At 40.5% G+C, this 20,869-nt stretch overlaps 1 protein-coding gene across 1 annotated transcript; it reads left to right on the forward strand.

Moving 5' to 3' along the window:
* Window positions 1-8,980: 8,980 nt before the first annotated feature.
* LOC112615791 (cytochrome c oxidase subunit 7C, mitochondrial-like) lies at window positions 8,981-9,378 on the forward strand. The gene has a single exon (XM_025372666.1). It carries the CDS (start codon window positions 9,053-9,055, stop codon window positions 9,242-9,244), a length of 192 nt encoding a protein of 63 aa, XP_025228451.1. The 5' UTR covers window positions 8,981-9,052; the 3' UTR covers window positions 9,245-9,378.
* The last annotated feature ends 11,491 nt before the right edge of the window (window positions 9,379-20,869 follow it).

Consider the following 20,869-nt stretch of genomic DNA (forward strand, 5'->3'; position numbering starts at 1 on the left):
AAGCACTTATTTCTGTTCCATGTAAAATCACCCTCAAGCAAAGCACTGGGATGCATTTTTAAGGCATAAATTTAGCAAAAGGAAATAAGAGAAGAGAATATAGAGTAATAACACAATTTTGGAAGTGAGAAAACAGAAAGACATGTGGTAACTGACTTGGTAGCTGGAGACAGCCAAAGCCTAACCCTGTAGGGGAAGAAACCAAGAAGCAATGGGAATTATCCTGTAGGTCCCCCAGAAGGCTCAGGAATGGGTGGCCCCATTTACCACTAGAAGTGGAGATAAAATGCGTTGCAGCTGAATTGCAACCCCTCCCAGCAAAAAAAAAAAATTCATATGTTGAAGACCTCATTCCCAGTATCTCAAAATGTGACCATATTTAGAGACAGGGTCTTTCAAGAGATAATTGACTTAAGATGAGGACATTAGGGTGGGCCCTAATTCTGTATAACTGGCGTCCTTACACAAAGAGAAAATTTGGACACATGTGGACAGAGGGAAGATGATGTAAAGATACAGAGAGAAAATATCCATCTACAAACTGAACAGAGAGAAGCCTGGAACAGAGTCTTCCCTCATGGCCTTCAGAAGGATTCAACTCTGCCAACACCTTGAACTCAAACTTCTAGCCTCCAGAACTGTGACACAATAAATTTATGTTGTGTATGCCACCAAGTCTGTAGTACTTTATTACAGTAGCCCTAGCAAATTAATATAAGATGGGATTTAAAAATAGGAGAATTGGTTGAAGCAGTTGAGCCCTCAGGGGGCGAATCTGATGAGGGCCTTCTTGTTGTATCATAACATGGTGGAAGGAGTCATATGGTGAAACAGAGGTAAAGTGAGTGAGAGAGCACCAAACTCACTTTTATAAAAAACCCATTCATTCTACAATGAACTCAGAGATGGAGACTCACTCTGTCACCCAGGCTGGAGTGCAGTGGTGCAATCTTGGTTCACTGCAACCTCCGCCTCCCAGGTTCAAGTGATTCTACTGCTTCAGCCTCCCGAGTAGCAGGGACTACAGGCACGCGCCACTGTGCCCAGCTAATTTTTGTATTTTTAGTAGAGATGAGGTTTCACCATGTTGCCCAGGCTGGTCTTGAACTCCTGACCTCAGGTGATCCACCCATCTCGTCCTCCCAAAGTGTTAGGATTGCAGGTGTGAGCCACCCTGCCCGGCCGCGCAATAAGGACATTAATCCATTCATGAGCACAGAGCCCTCTTGACCTAATCACCTCTTAAAGGTCCCACTTCTCAACAGTGTTGCACTGAGGATTGATTTTTCAACACGTAAACTTTGGGGGACACATTCAAACCATAGCAGGTACTGTAATGACAACAGGAGAATTAGGTTAAATCTACAAGTACATGCACACATACCCTCCAGGCAGGAGATAAGAAAATTCCTAGCAAATTCCACCTGCCTGAGTGAAATGACATTGAGGTTTTTGCAACAGAATAGGTGGTGTGTTCATTTCCGATTGTTTCTGTAACAAATTACCACAACCTGAGTGGTTCAAAATGACAAACATTTATTGTCTTACAGCTTAGGAGGTCAAAGGTTCAAAACAGGTCTCACTGGAATAAAATCAAGATGTCGGCCAGGCACAGTGGTTCATGCCTGTAATCCCAACACTTTGGAGGCCAAGATGGGAAGATTACTTGAGGTCAGGAGTTTGAGACCAGCCTCCTGGGCAACATAGTGAGAGCCCATCTCTACAAAAGAAAAAAGAAAAAGATTAGCCAGGCATGACGATGCATGCCTGTAGTCCAGCTACTCGAGAGACTTGAGGTGGGAGGATGACTTGAGCCCAGGAGTTCAAGGCTGTAGTGAGCTATGATAGCACCACTGCACTACAGCCTAGGTAACCGAGGGAGACCTTGTCTCTGAAAAAACAAAACAAAAATTTCAGGCCAATATCTCTGATGAACATCAATGCGAAAATCCTCAATAAAATACTGGCAAACCGAATCCAGCAGCACATCAAAAAGCTTATCCACCACGATCAAATTTGCTTCATTTCTGGGATGCAAGGCTGGTTCAACATACGCAAATCAATAAACGTAATCCATCACATAAACAGAACCAGTGACAAAAACCATATGACTATCTCAATAGATGCAGAAAAGGCCTTCGACAAAATTCAACAGCCATTTGTGCTAAAAAGTCTCAATAAACCAGGCACTGATGGATCGTATCTCAAAATAATAAGAGCTATTTATGACAAACCCACAGCCAATATCATACTGAATGGGCAAAAGCTGGAAGCATTCCCCTTGAAAACTGGCACAAGACAAGGATGCCCTCTCTCACCACTCCTGTTCAACATAGTATTAGAAGTTCTGGCCAGGGCAATCAGGCAAGAAAAAGAAATAAAGGGTATTCAGTCAGGAAAAGAAGAAGTCAAATTATCTCTGTTTGCAGATGACATGACTGTATATTTAGAAAACCCCATCGTTTCAGTCCACAATCTCTTTAAGCTGATAAGCAACTTCAACAAAGTCCCAGGATACAAAATCAATGTGCAAAAATCACAAGCAGTCCTATACACCAATAACAGACAAACAGAGAGCCAAATCATGAATGAACTCCCATTCACAATTGCTACAAAGAGAATAAAATACCTGGGAATACAACTTATAAGGGATGTGAAGGACCTCCTCAAGGAGAACTACAAACCACTGCTCAAGGAAATAACAGAAGACACAAACAAATGGAAAAACATTCCATGCTCAAGGGTGGGAAGAATCAATATCGTGAAAGTGGTCATATTGCCCAAAGTAATTTATATATTCAATGCTATCCCCATCAAGCTACCATTGACTTCATTCACAGAATTGGAAAAAACTCCTTTAGAGTTCATATGGAACCAAAAAAGAGCCTGCAGAGCCAAGACAATGCTAAGCAAAAAGAACAAAGCTGGAGGCATCATGCTACCTGACTTCAAACTATACTAAAAGGCTACAGTAACAAAAACAGCATGCTACTGTTACCAAAACAGATACATAGACCAATGGAACAGAACAGAGGCCTCAGAAATAACACCACACATCTACAACCATCTGATCTTTGACAAACCTGACGAAAACAAGCAATAGGGAAAGGATTCCCTATTTAATAAATGGTGTTGGGAAAACTGGCTAGCCATATGTGGAAAGCTCAGACTGGATCCCTTCCTTACACCTTATACAAAAATGAACTGAAGATGGATTAAAGACTTAAATGTAAGACCTAAAACCATAAAAACCCTAGAAGAAAACCTAGGCAATACCATTCAGGACATAGGCATGGGCAAAGACTTCATGACTAAAACACCAAAAGCAATGGCAACAAAAGCCACATTTGATAAATGGGATCTGATTAAATTAAAGAGCTTCTGCGCAGCAAAAGAAACTATCATCAGAGTGAACAGGCAGCTTACAGAATGGGAGAAAATTTTTGCAATCTATCCATCTGACAAAGGGCTAATACCCAGAATCTACAAAGACCTTAAACAAATTTACAAGACAAAAACAACCCCATCAAAAAGTGGGCAAAGGATATGAAAAAACGCTTCTCAAAAGAAGACATTTATGTGGCCAACAAACATATGAAAAAAAGCTCATCATCACTGGTCATTAGAGAAATGCAAATCAAAACCACAATGAGATACCATCTCATGCCAGTTAGAATGGTGATCATTAAAAAGTCAGGAAACAACACATGCTGGAGAGGATGTGGAGAAAAAGGAACGTTTTTACACCATTGATGGGAGTGTAAATTAGTTCAACCATTGTGGAAGACAGTGTGGTGATTCCTCAAGGATCTAGAACTAGAAATACCATTTGACCCAGCAATCCCATTACTGGGTATATACCCAGAGGATTATAAATCATTCTACTATAAAGACACATGCACACATATGTTTATTGTGGCACTGTTCACAATAGCAAAGACTTGGAGCCAACTGAAATTGCCCATCAATGATAGACTGGGTAAAGAAAATGTGGCACATACACATTATGGAGTACTATGCAGCCATAAAAAAGGATAAGTTAATGTCCTTTGCAGGGACATGGATGAAGCTGGAAACCATCATTCTCAGCAAACTAACACAGAAACAGAAAACCAAACACCACATGTTCTCACTTATAAGTGGGAGTCGATCAATAAGAACACATGGACACAGGGAGAGGAACATTACACACTGGGGCCTGTCGGGGGTGGCAGGCTAGGGGAGGGATAGCATTAGGAGGAATACCTAATGTAGGTGATGGGTTGATGGGTGCAGCAAACCACCATGGCATGTGTATACGTATGTAACAAATCTGCACCCTCTGCATATGTACCCCAGAACTTAAAGTATAATAATAATAATAATTTTTTTTTTAATTTTAAAAATGGAATTTTTAAAAGGATAAAATCAAGATGTCAGTAGGGCTATATTCATTCTGGAGGCTCCAGGGAAGAATACATTTTCTCACCTTTTCTGGTTTCCAGAAGTGGCCTGCATTTCTTGGCCCATCCTAACCTCTGCTTTCATCCTCACATCCCCTTCTCTGATTTGGACTCTTCTGCCCATCTCTTTCATTTATAAGGACCCTTGTGATTACTTAAGGCCCACTTGGGTAATCCAGGCTATGCTCCCTATCTCAAAGTCCTTAGCTTCATCACATGTGCAAAGTCCCCTTTTGCCATGTAAGGTAACATTCACGGGTTCCAGAGATTAGGGTGTGGACACTTTTGGAGCCATTATTCTGCCCACCACAGGGGGCTCCATTGCTCTCAGTGAAACCCACAGTTGACAAGCTCCATTCACTGGCACAGAGCTTTCGGTCCTCTTTGGTGCCACATCTTAAAATATTGGCAGACAGCTTCAACCTCTGAGGCTCAGTTTTCTCATCTCTAAAAGCCCACTTGGGATTGTAGCTAAGATGAAATGAGTCCACATGCATGAAACATTTAAAAGTGTTTCTGCCAGAGAGTAAGTGCTATTGAAATGTTTGCTTTTACAATTTGATATTATCATCAACTGAGAAAAATTTCTAATGCGAAAGGCACAGAACAAAACAATTAGACAGAAAAAAGGAACTGGGAAAAAAGGCTACACAGGAAGATGAAACCATTCAAAAAATCTACCATTAATGTATTCTCAGAGAGATAAGAGAAGATGTTACATCCATGAAATGAGAACTGGATGCTATCAAAATATTGTAAAAGAAAAATCAGGAATTAAGAGCATGCTTTTGGAAATTACGAGATTGCCATTTGTAAGATTAAAAATCATCAAATATTGGCAATTTCATACGGTTTCACATTAATGAACACAGAAATGAAAAACTCAATAGAACAAAAAGTTGAGGATTCTCTCAGAGACTAGAGCACAAAGATAAAGAAATGAAAAATAGAAAAAAAAGTATCACTCCAGGCGGGCGGGCCAACGACTAAGTGGGAGAAGTCCCAGAAAAAGAAGGCAGGAAAAAATGCAGGGAAGGAAACTGTCGCAGAAGTAAATCAAGAAACTATCCCAGAATTGAAGGCATAATTGGAAGGGTCCCCGAGTGACTAATACAATGGATGAAAATCGAACCACACTGAGACACATGCTAGGGTCAAAGAGAAGCTCAGAGAAGCTTCCTGAGAGGAAAACTGAGGAAGAAACAATCTTATTACAGGATTTGAAATGCTTTGAATCTCTCAACAGAAACAATGGAAACTACAAGTATATAGAATAAAGACTTTAACATTGTGAAGCAAAACTGTTTCCAATCAAGAACTCTACCGTCAGCCAAGTTTTGAGTTAAGTGTGAAAGTATGCTTGAAACATTTTCAGACTTGCAGAACCTCAAAAATGTATTTCCCAACTACCATTCCTCAGGAGGCTACTGGATGACAGGCTTCCCCCCAACCCCTGCCTCCAAATTAAGGAGTCCAGAATAAAGAGGAAGATATGGTGCCAGCCAAACTTTGGAACTGGTGATAAAGGTAGGGCTAGTAACAGAAGTACTGGGCTTAAGAAAAAAGCAAACTTAAATATATATATATATATTTACAATAATGTGAAAAAATTCTCTGGAGCATGTCTTTAAAATTTTAATGTGAATCGTTTGGAGGGCTTGCTAAACCTGAGCAAGCTTTCTGGGCAGAAATTGTTCTGTATACATGTTATTGAGAGATATGGAGGTTAATTAGAAAAAAAAGTGGTTATATCCAGGGAGGAAAAACTGGAGCCACAGAGGGTGGGGGTGGGGAGGTACAGTGCAGGAAATTATTGCTAATGGCTGCAGTAGGTCCTAGCAGGAAGACACCTGGCCCTGTATAACAGGGGTCAGCAAATTATGGCCAGGGAGCCAGCTGCCTATCTTTGCAAATCAACTTTTACTGGAACACAGCCACGTCCATTTATTTAGGTGTTGTCTATGACTGCTTTCCCATGAGAATGGCAGAGTTGGATAGTTGCCACAGAGTCTGTGTGACCCGCAAAGCCTACAATATTTACTATCTGGCCTTTTACAGAAAAGGTTTGCTAATCCATCTTTTAAACCATCAGTGTTTAACTGTTAGAAATAAAAACTAAATTCTAAAAGAGCAAAAAGGAAAAAAATAATGACTACAGAATGATAAAATGTTAGAGCTGAAAGAAATCACCTCCAACTGCATTGTTTTAGGAGAGAAGACTCAGGTTCAGGGAGGTGAAGTATGAATTGAAAGTAATGGCAAAAACCGCAGTTACTTTTATACCGATCTAATAACTTGTCCATGGCCTGAAGGTAGTGGGAAATCTAGGAGTATGACCCAGGTCACTGATTTCCCCCATTTCCACACGGTTATCTCTTATTAATCTATCACTGTATTTAAATGGCTTTCCATCCAGGCAGGTTATAAAACATTACTTAGTTTAGTAAAGTAAGGTATTCATGACTTAAAACGGGCATGTGACTAGGGTTCACCGAGAGTTCTAATTCAGCATTCTACAATGAAATCTGTGAACCATAAAACCTGCATGCAGTTGAAATTCCTAAACTTTTCAAGAACACTGGAGTACACAGTCAACGTTGCCTTGAATGTGATTTTCAATTGCTTTCAATTGTAAAGTGTTACGCTAGCTTGTTGTCAGTTATTTCATCAAACCAAGTATGTATTTGCCAATCAGGGGGGTCTATCATCTTCCTAAAGCAGGGTTTAAGGTGCCTAAGATGGAGAGTTCCAATGTGAATCATGCATGTCCTTTGTTACAACCTAAAGCACTGTGACAAGTAGAACCAAAAATGTAATGGCTCACACACAGAGAAGTTTCTGATTCACATAACACTTCGAAGGGATAGAAGTTGGGGAAGGGAGTTGGTGTATAAAGTAAGGGGGAGGGAAGAGAAGGGCTCTGTTTCACATGGTCATTCAGAGGCCCAGGCTGATGGTAGCTCTGCCATCTTCAAAATTTGGCTTCCCAGAATACTCTAGTCATTATCCTACCAGCCACCAGGAAGAGGGGAAAGTCATGGAGGAGTATGTGAGGTTTAATGCCACATCTGTTCGAATTCTACTGGCTAGAACTCAGCCACACACTGGCACCTAACTGTGAAGGCAACTGGGAAATTTACAGCGATTTGAAAAATCAGGAAACATATAATGAACTTTATATTTGTTTATTTTTATTTTTTAGAAATGGAAGTCTCACTATATTGGCCAGGCTAGATTTGAACTCCTGGGCTCAAGTGATCCTCCTGCCCCAGCCTCCCGTGTAGCTGGGATTACAGGCACAAACCACTATGCCTGGCTTGATGAACTATTTTAAAACAATATTTTCTGTACATCTTCAAGTAACAAGCTCAGTATATTTTCTTCAGCTTCCAAACACATTTTCACATGTGTGGCCATGGGCCTGGGGAAGGGGTAGATGAATGTTCATGATCTTCACCATCTTTATTGCTAAAGACTGAGGTTTATAGCCAAAAACGCTTGCAAAGCAACATTCCATTGTTATCACTGACATCTTTTCTCCATTGGAAAGTGGGAATGAGACAGACAGGTGTCCTACAGAGGTCTTTTATCCACCTAACTATATCAAAAACACTTTCAGTCATTACTATTGAAGAGCAGTTTTGATCTATAACAGTGGGCTGAAAATTAGGGTGTGGGTATTTTAGTTGTGGCATAAACTGGGCATAGTGTCCCCAAGGACTCAGGCTTAGGAAGAGGGCTTACCTGACCTGAAGCTAAACATTTTTTAACAAATAGTTGTAGAAAAATACATAGTCACCTGCAAGCACTAACAGGTAATAGTCTGGGATGACTCTAAACACCTTTATCTTGCATACCTGTAATAGTTTAAATCTGAAGACAACCTGAATCCCAGCTGGTGCGGTTTGTACACCCAAGCCAGTGCACCTGATCATCTAGAGTCCCACAGGCCTGTGGCTTCCTCCCCTGATGGGGTCAGCATGAGTTATAAATCCTGCAGCAGCATACCCACCTTTCCTTCCTGGTTCTTCTATTTGCACTATTGCCTGGAAGAAACTATGGATGGGGAAAAGCAAAAATTCACTCTCCCCAGTCTTGCATCACTTGGCCTGAAATTAGCATAATCCATATGGTCTACCATTTGGTTTGCTGTCCAGCCCTTCCTGATCACCAGGAGAGACCGAGAGCTCAGGAGTGAAGCAGAGAGCACATGTACCAATGTGGGGGCAGGTGGTCCTGGTAGCCCTGGAGCTACCCAAACAGACTGGAGAAAGGGGACTTTCGAGGCCATCAAAGATAAACTGTACGTCCCTTAGAATACTACCTAAGCCTGCTCCATCTTCACCTAGGAGCCATTTATTTGTTTTTATATTAAGAATTTTATTATGGGCTTTGTTTTGTATTCATTATGATTTACAAAGTCCTGCCATCTAGTGGCCAAATTAATAACACATCTCTGAACACGCCAATATTTGCCCAGGACTCAAATATCGGATCCTGAAATGTTTTTTTAACAATGCCTAATGTAGGTGAAAACAAGGTCTTGGTGAGGTGCTGCCATTTCATCCGTCCTCGGTCTCTGCGCCTTTCGCAGAGCTTCCAGCAGCACTATGTTGGGCCTGAGCATCTGGAGGTTCACCACCTCTGTGGTCCATAGGAGCCACTATGAGGAGGGCCCTGGGAAGAATTTGCCATTTTCAGTGGAAAACAAGTGGTGGTTACTAGCTAAGATGTGTTTGTACTTTGGATCTGCATTTGCCACACCCTTCCTTATAGCAAGACACCAACTGCTTAAAACATAAGGATGTTTCAGTTCATCCATTTAACAGATATGAAGAGCATTTTAAGAGGTGCAGCCTCTGGAAATGGATCAAACTCGAACTCATATGGCATACTAGATATGTTTGTCAATAAACTTATGACATGAAGAAAAAAATTAAAAAGTGAACAATGCCTAATGTAGAGCCAATACTCAGAAATATTTAATGCAAAAGTGAAATGTAGTTCAACCAACAGTTTCAAGATATGGTATATGACATACAAAGAAATGAAAGAAAGCAGACATCCTATGATATTTATGGCTAAGCTCTATTGTCAGTGTGTTATAATCCAGTAGGGATCTCTCCAAAGAGAAATCTCAGAAGGGCCAAGTATGGTGAATTATTCTATGTACACTCATGATCTTCATCATCGTGGTCATCATCATTATCATTACACAGACAAAAGGGGCCAACAATAGGCTTACCTTGAGAGAAGGGGAGAAATGGACTACAGCAGAGTTTCCCAAATTTGTCTGCATATTTATAATCACCTGGAGATCATTTAGATTCCAAAGCCCAGACCACATTGCATGCCAGTTAAATCACAATCCCTGGGAGTGGCCCAGGCATCAGTATTTTTGAAGCTCCCAGATTCAAATACACATTCATGTATGGGGATCATGGGACTATGAGTATCTAGCATTTACATCCGTGCAATGGTATCTTACATGAGCAGTTTACAAGAGCATTTTGGCCTAGATTAACTCATCTAATCCTTGTGCATTAGGATTATAAGTAAGAATAATCCCTGTGCGATAAATAAAATAATTTCCCTGGTGGCTCCTAAATTTCCAGAAAGGTTGGGAAGTCATCTGGGAGCTACATTGGCACAGCAAGCCTGCCCTCTTCCCTATATTATATGGTTGCTTGAGGTGACTGGGGTGAGGAAGCTGACCAAGAGTATGGGGGACTAAAGCCCCATTCCCCACACAGTGCCCCCACTGATTAATTACCTCTGCTTTCTAAAGACAGAGACAGAGGCTCTCATTTCCTTAAAGCAGCACAGCTGTGCACAACAGAGGCCGCACTGCGCCCTCTGCTGGAGGGTCTGAGTGGGCTCTTGGGTATGCAGTGGCAACAGCAGCGCCCTCCGCGTGTGCTTTCCACTCACAGACCTGGGATCCATGCACTGCAATGCCCTTCATGCAAATTGAATGTAGACATATCCGAATTTTTCTAATATATTTCTATATAAAACGATTATTTACTTCGTAGAAGCCTTTTTTTTTTTTGAGGCAAGGGCTCACTCTGTCACCCAGGTGAAAGTGCAGTCGCGCAATTACGGCTCATTGCAGCCTCTATCCCTAGGCTCAAGAGATCCTCCCGCTTCATTTATTGATTTTTTGTAGAGACCCCATATCTACTATTTTTTTAGGTCCCATGTTACCCAGGCTGGTCTCGAGCTCCTGGGCTCAAGCGATCCACTTGCCTTGGCCTCCCAAAGTGTGGGGATTACAGGCGTGAGCCACTGCGTCCAGCAAAGCTTCCTTTCTCTAAGAAAAGAATCACCACAGAATTTCTGAAGATAACCAACCCATTTTCTATATTTTACATTATTCCATTTAAAAATTCAATTCTATATTCATCTTCTTCAGCAATCGTTTTTGGGTCGAAGCTAAGCACACTGAAATACTTATCCAAGCCATTGGTTTTACATTTTTATACTTGCCCATCCAGCAGACAATAAAACAGAAAGAGAAACTTTTCAAAACCCAAAGAGATGCCCCTCTCTCAGGGTTGCTGTGTACGGGTACTCAGGTTGTGCACTGTACAACTTCAGGAGACACACACCATGTGGACAGTAATGTGAATCATAGCCCTTCATTTATGCAACAAGGTGGGACTGCTCTGGTGCTAGGTGTGGCAGAAGAAATACAGATGCCTGCCTTCACTTGTGCTTCTAACATGAGTGCTGGTGACCCATCAGCTCTGTCGTGAAACACCCCACAGCCAAACCTAACATTTATCACTTCAAAGCCAGTGCTGTTTCTCCTGGGATAGCTTTGTGCTGGTTCTAGGTCATTTTTCAAGTCATATAAAATTCATATCTTTCTTTTGTTTTTAAAAATACTTTCTCTGAGAACATTTTTTTAAAAGATTTGTTTTTTTAAAAACTCATCCGTACTCAAGAGACCTTCATGTCTTGTACCCTAAACTTGAAAAACTCAGCTAACAGAAAGAACGTAATGTTTGTGTTTACTCCCTGACCCTTTATGAACCTTCAGTATCATACTTGCCTTTATTCTTCTGAGCAAATGCTGATTCCGCTTGTATTCACATTCATGTTTGACCTCTTCTGAAATATCTGATCAGTATTGTGTTTCAAATCACCTTCGAAGTGTACTTACTTGCGAGTGCAAGCCTCTCCTCAGCTGGGGATCACACGCAGCTCCTTGGGAGAGAAGGGGGTCTTGGTCCAATTGCATTGCTTACCTTCATATAGAATAGAGAACTCATAAAAACGGATCCGTGAGGAAGAGAGGTGCTAAACTCATCATGGCGGGTAGTCCTTACATTTCCTACTGCAACTAGCTCTTCAGCAAATGCTAAAAGCCATCTTTCAAAATCCCGAGTCTGGCCAGGTGCAGTGGCTCATACCTGTAACCCCAGCGCTTTGGGAGGCTGAGACCAGCAGTTCAAAACCAACCTGACCAATATGGTGAAACTCTGTCTCTGCTAAAAATACCAAATAATAATAACAAAAATAAAACTAAAAAAAAAATCTCGAGTCTGTCAATATCCCCCCACACCACCACCACCACCGGGTATCACATAGATTACTTTTTCCTTCTCTGCTTCTCTTGGCTGCCTAGAACATAGGCACTCTTTGGGGTTTCAAATGTTCACTTCTAACTTGGCGTTTGTTTCTTTTTTGAGACGGAGTTTCGCTCTTGTTACCCAGGCTGGAGTGCAATGGCGTGATCTCTATTCACTGCAACATCTGCCTCCTGGGTTCAAGCGATTCTCCTGCCTCAACCTCCCAAGTAGCTGGGATTACAGGTGTGCACCACCACGCCCGGCTAATTTTGTATTTTTAGTAGAGATGGGGTTTCTCCGTGTTGGTCAGGCTGATCGTAAACTCCTGACCTCAAGTGATCCACCCACTTCAGCCTCCTAAAGTGCTGAGATCACAGGCGTGAGCCACTGTGCCTGGCCCTAACTTGACTTTCTAATGTAATTATTTTAAATCCACCTGGTCTTTTTAATCTTGTGTTAGTATGTCCAGTTTGCTTGTTTCTGTGTTTTTTATCTTCAAGCTGGCCTAAATCCCTTTAGGAAGGGAAATAAAAAACACACAAATTGGAAAATATGTAGTTGCAACTCCAAGCCTTTGAAATCTGGTCAGGACATGGGTGCTAGAGAAACCAGAGGCCGGGAGACCCCTGAATCCTGCTTCCTGCTCACGGCAACAGCAGGGGTGGCTGAAGCCAGAGAGACAGTTTTGCTCTCCTATTTCTTATCACATAGGAATCACAGGACATAACGCCATAGCAATCAGCAGGGGCAGTGTGTGCAGTAGTTCAGTTGACAGGCTTGAAAGATCATACACACCTAAGTTTAAATCCCAGCTCTGCCACTTAGCAGCTATCGATCAACTTGCTTATTCTCTCTGCCCTTCAGTTTATTCATCTGTAACATGGGGATAGTAATTCATACTTTTTCAGCTTTTATAAGGATTAATTGAATTAATAAATGTGAATACTTAGCACAGTGCTTGGGGAATGAACAATATGGGTGCAAAACATATTAGAGCCAAATATGATAAGTATAGTTTTATAATTTTTTTCCCAGAAGAAAGCTGGATCATAATATATGACTGGCCAGTGGGAGAGAGAGCATCAGGATTGATAGCTAATGCATACGGGGCTTAATACCTAGGTGATGGGTTGATAGGTGCAGCAAACCACCTTGGCACACGTTTACTTATCTAACAAACCTGCACATTCTGCACATGTATCTCGGAACATAAAATAAAATAAAATAATATATATATACACACACATATATATGAGACTGGCTATTTTATCATCTTTCTAAATAACAGGCACAATTCAAATTGCTCTCTTTTATTAAAAGGTTTGGGGTTATGGAAAGAAAATATTGTAGAAAACACCTTATTTCTCTCTTCAAACTTTTTCCCAATTTTTTCTTTTGATTTTTATATCTTTGAAATGTAATTGCCCTCAAACACTAACTTATTAATAGTTGAACATTTGATTTGCATACAGTCATCTTTCATTCAAAACTGCAAAATTGTTTTGGAAGTTTTTTTTTCCAAAAATAAAAATTACCAATACAGATTCTCAGCACACACTCAATAAACTGATCAAGAAGAAATATATTCTTAAATTTCCTTCACTTTTAGAAAGACAAGTTCTCTGGAAGTTGCTCTATTTCAAAAGGTTAAAATAGTAAGTTCTAGTTCTTTCCATTCCAGATGCTTTGCCATGAGACCGATACACTTCCCATACTTTAATTTTTCCAAAATATAGGAAAAATGCACAATAGGTTGGACGCTGTGGCACACACCTGTAATCCCAGCACTTCGGAAGGCCAAGGTGGGTGAATGGCTTTGAGCTCATGAGTTTGAGACCAGCCTGGGCAACATGGTGAAATCCCATCTCTACAAAAAAAATACTAAAATTAGCCAGGTGTGGTGATATGTGCCTGTGGTTCCAGCTACTCGGGAGTCTAAGGCTGGAGAATCACTTGAACCTGGGAGACAGAGGCTGCAGTGAGCTGGGGTCGTACCACCATACTCTAGCCTGGGTAACAGAGTGAGACCCTGTCTCAAAAAATAAAATAAGATGTTATTTTTTTTTAATGCACAATAAAAATTAGAATAATACCAAAACAATGATGATACAATAAAAACCTTTCTCCAGAAGAAAATGGAAATATAAACATATTTCTAAAATAAGTATTATTTGGGAGGTTAAGCTAAACCAGCAAATCTCAAGCCACATGTGGTTACAATTTATATGAAAAATAAAATTTCCAACCAACAGCATCTGAAACATAAATCTAGAGTTAGACAATTCCACTGTTACTTGTTTTCTTAGGGCTGCATTATTCATTTTAAAATTGTAAATTTCTTTAATTCTCTAAAATACAAGGCAAGAAGCAGATACTTTGCCATGTGGAAGAGTGCAAGTCCTTTGACTTCGTGGGTCTCTATCCCTGACCTCAACGCTGCCGGCCATGCTCTGTTGAGCCTAGTTCAGGATCAAGAGCTTCAGAATAGCCTCCATCTTAAGGCAACATTTGTACAGACCTACTTGATATGCTCTTTGGTTTTTTCTCTTCAACGGTAAAAGCGCACTCCCTCTCCAGGAGGATAATTAAATTTCTCCAGCCCCATGCACGCCCTGATCTGCATTGTAGGCCCAGGTTAATTGGAGACAGGCAGCTATTTGCCCTCTAATTTAAATGAGTCCTAAGGCTGAGAGGCATACAAGCAAAATCAGACACCTAGAAGAGCCAACAGAACAAATGGAAAGGTGTGCTTAGGGCATGGTCTAACAGCAAACCCAAGCACAGTCTTGAGGATAGGACAATCAACGTTTGGTTTCCATGGGCAGAAAATAGAGACCGCTGGGGCAGATGGCAGACAGGAGAATGTTGCCCCGGGAAAAGGGGGCAGCCTCTACCCAGAGGCAGACAACTATGGCTACATGTGCAGGCAGGATCTATGTTCCCAGATCTTCTGGTTTTTCAAGAGATGTCAAAGATTTGGTGTTTACATGGAGTTTTCTATATTTTAAAAGTTAATAACCTGGCCAGGCACAGTGGCTCATGCCTGTAATCCCTGCACTTTGGAAGGCCGAGATGGGCGGATCACTTGAGGTCAAGAGTTTGAAACTAGCCTGGCCAACGTGGTAAAATCCTGTCTCTACTAAAAATACAAAAAAAAAAAAAAAAAAAAAAAACTGGTCGCGTGTGGTGGTGTATGCCTGTAATCCTAGCTACTCAGGAGGCTGAGGCAGGAGAATTGCTTGAACCTGGGAGGCAGAGGTTGCAGTGAGCCGAGATTGCGCCACTGCACTCCAGCCTGGGGGACGCACTACAGGCTGGGGTGTGGCATAGAGTATGATGTTTTCTTCAGGGTTGCATTTCTCCCCAAAATAGAAATTGAGACCAATGTCATTCTTTCAAACACTCTTCTTTAAAGGAAATATCAAAGAAATAAACCTCTATGCTACATGCAATGTAGGATCCTGGATTGGATCCTGGAACAGAAAAAAAGACTACAGTGGTTAAGTAGTAAAATCTAAATAAAGTCTAGAGTTCCGTTAATAGTATTGAACCAATGTTCGTTTCATACTTTCAACGAATGTGTTGTGCTTGTGTAAGAGGTTAACATTGGGAGAGACTAAGTGAAAGACATGTAGAAACTACACCATCTATGCAGCCTTTCTACAGATCTAAAAGGATTCCAAAATAAAAAGTTTAGGTTAAAATAAACTATATAGAACTATATGTGTGAAATATGGCCCATCAATTAAATCATAAAACACACATTAAGCAAGTTCTCTGTGAACATCACCATAGTAAGTATAGTAAGTTTACAGTAACTAAAGAAGAATGCACAACTAGGTCCAGGCATGGAATTGGGGACAGAACAGCGGGGAGTAAAAATGCCAGAAAGAATGAGATACCTTAAGGCAATCGGTAAACCAATGTGAGCAAGTCAGAGGGTATGGGAGGGGAGGATTTAGGTGAAAATCTAAAAGAAAAGGAGAGCAAACAGTTACAAACCTGAATTTCATGTAGAAAGAGTAGACAATGACATTGCTCATTTATTTTCTCTTTACTTAAATGTTGTTGTAAAATCAATCACAGTAAGGTTTCTTTACTCATCTATGGTGTACTATTTTCCCAGCTGCTAATTTTAAATTAGCCTCCCCTCAGCTGAGGATCACAGTTAACAAAATACAAGGTATTTACAAGCAAAAGTTAAGCACAAATAAAGGTCTAGATGAAAATGAAAGGGAGAGAACTCTAAACCACAATGACACATATACACATGTGGCCATTTAGTCTGTACAATTTGCCTATAGCAGGGCTTCCCAACCTTGGTGCTATTGGCATTTGGGGCTGAATCATCCTTTGTTGTGGGAACTGTTCTATCCATTGTAGGATGTCTTAGCAGCACCCTGACCTCTTCCCACTAGATGCCAGTAACATTCCCAAGCTGTGAAAAACAGAAATGTCTCCAGACATTGTCACATGTCCCTTGGCAGGCAAAATTGCCCCTTGGCTGGGAACCACTGGCCAAGAAGAGAAAAGTATAATTGTCTAAATCAGAGTATATTCCACAGGTATAACCCAGTACTGCCACTCAAGTTGTTAGAACTATCTGGTGGGACCATATGAAACTACTGTTTTTATAGGTTAAAAATGGTTGAACATCAGTGATTTTATAAGTTTCAACCTGAAATGTATGTATTTCTATATGAATCAGTAAATAGTAAAATAGCAATTGTTACTAGTGGTAAAAACAACTTATAATTTGCATTATAATATGAACTTGTTAGTTTAAGGTAATTGCCATGTCACTGAATGTCATGATGACCAATGATGATATATGATCTTCTGGTAGCTGTGTGACTCAGAAAATTATAAAAATATTAAATATATTAACATACCAGCTAGGAAAATTGGCAGGAAAATGTTTTTTATTAATTTGCTGTTGGTTCATCAGAAACTGAAAGTAAATTCAGCACTGAAAAATAGTATTGTTACTCTTAACATATATTCTCTGCTGATTAGATAAGATGTTACCTCTGACTGCTTCAAAGGCGGGCCGTGGGACATGGCACAGGTCATGGGACATGACCCTCTAACAGCTTCAAAGGTGGGTCATGGGACATGGGGGTGGTGCCAATGTAGGGAGCCTAGCGCTGGTGTTCGGAAGGGGGGAACAGAGCAGGCTGGATCAGGGGACATTGGTGGCCCCATGGTTTGCAGAGCCATAGTTCTGGAGTCCATGCCATGTAGAAAGTTCTCATATACAAAGGCTCAGCCAGCTGAGACCTGGGTACTCATCTTGGTGGCCCCTGAGCAGCAACAAATCCAAGAGCTGGCATTGGGGCCCTAATGACACTCCATTTAAGGGGGACGTCATTGGATGAGTTGGATTTGGCACCTTGCATCAAATCATGGCTCAGACAGAGGCATCATTCATCTGGTCATAGCTGTGTCAAACAAAACAGAGCAGCAACAATTTCTAAAAATCAAGAAACGATTTAGAAATTATTAGAATATTCAATGAGCAATATGTTACAACTTAGATTACTTGGTAAGCAGTTTTGGATTGGTATAGCTCAGTTTAGAGAATAAGAGGGAGGGCGTTTATAATTTTATATGTGTATTGATTTTTATGTTAATTTTACTCCCATTCCAGTTGTAAATATATTTATTGTCACCCGTGGTCTATCATCAGATGTCTAGAAACCCACTGGTTCCCTAGGGACAGTTCGCCCTATCCAATAGAGAAGAGTGAGCAATTATCTTCTGTGTTTCAATATGAAAAATCAAACTTATAAACAGAAAACAGAGAGTTTGGATCCTTGCACACTTCTTACTTGCTAGGTAACCTTGGATGCATCACTATCCAGGAGCCTCAGTTTCCTTATCTGTACTAGTGAAACACTATCCGACAGGGTTATTGTGGGAATGAAAGGTGAATCTATGACAAGGAGCTTGGCACACAGTAGGAACTCATGTTCCCTTCTTGGGATCCCATCAATTATTGAATAAACAAGCAACCTTTTTCTATATTAAACTGATACAATTTATATTTATTTGTATTTCACACAATATGAATGTTTATTAAATGTATCTCATTGGCTTCCTTTAAGGTATCTGGAAATGAGGGTCTAAATAGTAGAGAGAAGTGTGCTTGATCTTAAATTCCTGATGGTGGCTGGCACAGTCCTCTTATCTATGACGGAGTGACCTTGAAGGAATGCCAAGCAAGTTAATCATTTACTAAGTGTGGCTTTTTCCCCAAAGACACTTGAGTTGAGGCTTTTTCAAGCCTGAATAAGGTCACATAATTCTTCTTTTAAAAGATCGAGAAAATTACGTCATGCTTTTGAGAACTGATATGTAGATAGTTGTTATGGTAAGTTGGCATTCATGGAAAAGAACTTTTTTTGGTTAAAAATCTATGGTCATCAATCAGATTCTTATATATGATAAGCCATCAGAAAGTACATGCCAAACTCTTTCACCTCCTTTAGAGGTCTGTTTTCAAAGAAAAAAAAAATGTTTTCAAAAATTATTCGTTTTCTCTTTTTAAAAAAAAAAAAAACACTAGCTTTTGAAATAAACAGTTTTAAAAAAAAATAAACACCAATAAAATATTGATTTCAACGTTTCTCTACTACCTTGGCTAAATTAATTAGGTAGAATAAGCAATTTGTATTTTTTTAGCTGACACCTCTGATCCGTGGGGAGCAAAAGATACTGAAGGTAGGAGAATAAAGAGAAACAGTGTTACCATGACAGTCCTAAAGACCTGATGATGGTGGGAACAGAAAATGGTGGTAAAGATCTAAGTCAAGAATAAGAAAACTAAGAACACATACATGCAAACACTATTCTCTGGTTTACTACCAGTTTCTCGAAGGAAAAGTGCCTCAGTATTCTCAGGGAAGAGAAGAAAAAGGTTGAGATAATTCAGAATCCAGAGAACAAAAAAACCAATGGTAGAATTGAAAAAGTTAGCTCTGTGTGTGTGTGTATGTGTGTGTGTGTGTACCTTATTATACAATGAACAGAAAGGCATGCTTTGTTAGAGTTATTCCTTATTACTCTAAAAAGTTTCTGAGAGTCACTGAATACTAATTCCTTTCCATATCTGGGTTATTTATGAGAGTGACTTTGTCTGCACAACGTAAGGAGAAGTGGGTGTTTAGGAAGATGCCAGATATTAATGAACTCTTGGTTGCTATCTGCATGGATCACGTTGATTTCTAATATAAGGAGAATCGGTTGGAGAATATTTCTAATTTTGAAGTTCTTGCTTGCATGCCTTCTTTATTTGAAAAAATTATGAGACTCTGCCAAGCAATATGCTAGATGAGGGATTGACAAACTACTTAAGGCCAAATCACAGAAGCTTTGTTTCTATACAACTTTCAAGCGAATAATGGTTTTTACATTTTTGAATGGCTGGGGGAAAAAAACCAAAAGAATATTTCATGGCACATTAAGATTAAATGAAATTTAAATTTCATGTCTATAAACAAAGTTTTATTGGAACACACCGCTCCCAATCATTTACTTGTGCTACCATTGAAGACTTGTGTAGTTGTAACAAAGACCCTATAGCTGACCCACAAAGCTGCATGTATTTGTTGTCTGGCTAGCTCTGTGCTAGACTCTGAGGATAAAGCTATGACCAGGACTGATCCAATCCCTGACCTAACGTTATTTATGTTCTAGTCACCAATGGCAAAGATATTCAACATGCAACTAAAGGCAGCAAATTGATCATTACAGATGAAGATAAATACTATGAGGGCCATCAACAGACAGAGTAATGAGATCAAGAAAACTGAGCTGGGGGTTGGGGGAGGACAGAGAATTGTTGTGTAGAGGGAAGTTAAAGAAGTGATCTTTGTAAACTGAGACTAAAAGATTAAATGAACCAAGCCTGTGATAGAGGAGCCATCTTGAGTTTTCTGAGAGAGCAAGGTGCATGTGCAAAGTTCCCATGGCCAGACAGGTTCTGTGCATCTTAGAAAGGAGAGGAGAGAAGCTGAAGGTCAGTGGGGGAAGGTGATATGAACTCGGAGGGTTAAGCAGGGCCAATTAACGAGTATTATGGGAGGCCATCTACAGGTTTTAAGGAGAAGAGTAATTCATTAGCTTTGATTTTAAAAAAAAAAAAAAAGTCACACTGGGCGCGGTGGCTCATGCTTGTAATCCCAGCACTTTGGGAGGCTGAGGCGGGTGGATCACCTGAGGTCAGGAGTTTGAGACAAGCCTGGATAACATGGCAAAACCCCGTGTCTACTAAAAATACAAAAATTAGCTGGACATGGTGGCAGGCACCTGTAATCCCAGCTACTTGGGAGGCTGAGGCAGGAGAATGGCTTCATTCCAGGAGGCAGAGGTTGCAGTGAGCCGAGATCGCACCACTGCACTCCAGCCTGGGTGACAGAGTGAGACTCCATCTCCAAGAAAACAAATAAATAAAATAAAATAATAAAAAATTTAAAAAATCATTCTGATTGTGGTATAGAAAGGGATTAGAGGGAGACAAAGATCTTTAGAAGAGAGCCCTCCTTGAGGGTTCAAGGAGGCTGATGCAGGGGCTGCCTGGTGGCCATGGCGATGGAGAGAAGTCCAGATTTGGCAAACAGAATCAACAGTCTTAGGATGGGAGGGTGACAGGAAAGACAGAATCGAGGGTGATTCACACATTTTGCCTCTGATTAACTGAGTGGTTGGAGGTGCCACGTATTCAGGGAAGAGCAGGCTGGACCAAGAGCATGAAGACTTCCCATTGGAGAAGACCAGTGTTTTCTCTAAAGGTTCAAATAGTCAATATTTAGGCTTTGAAGGCCATGGAGTCTCTACCACAACCCCTCA

The sequence above is a fragment of the Theropithecus gelada genome, chromosome X (assembly GCF_003255815.1).
Source record: "Theropithecus gelada isolate Dixy chromosome X, Tgel_1.0, whole genome shotgun sequence".
NCBI lineage: Eukaryota > Metazoa > Chordata > Mammalia > Primates > Cercopithecidae > Theropithecus > Theropithecus gelada.

Bases quoted from the DNA above. Each gene is read 5' to 3' on its own strand.
- LOC112615791 (XM_025372666.1), top strand. From the start codon at position 9,053: ATGTTGGGCCTGAGCATCTGGAGGTTCACCACCTCTGTGGTCCATAGG.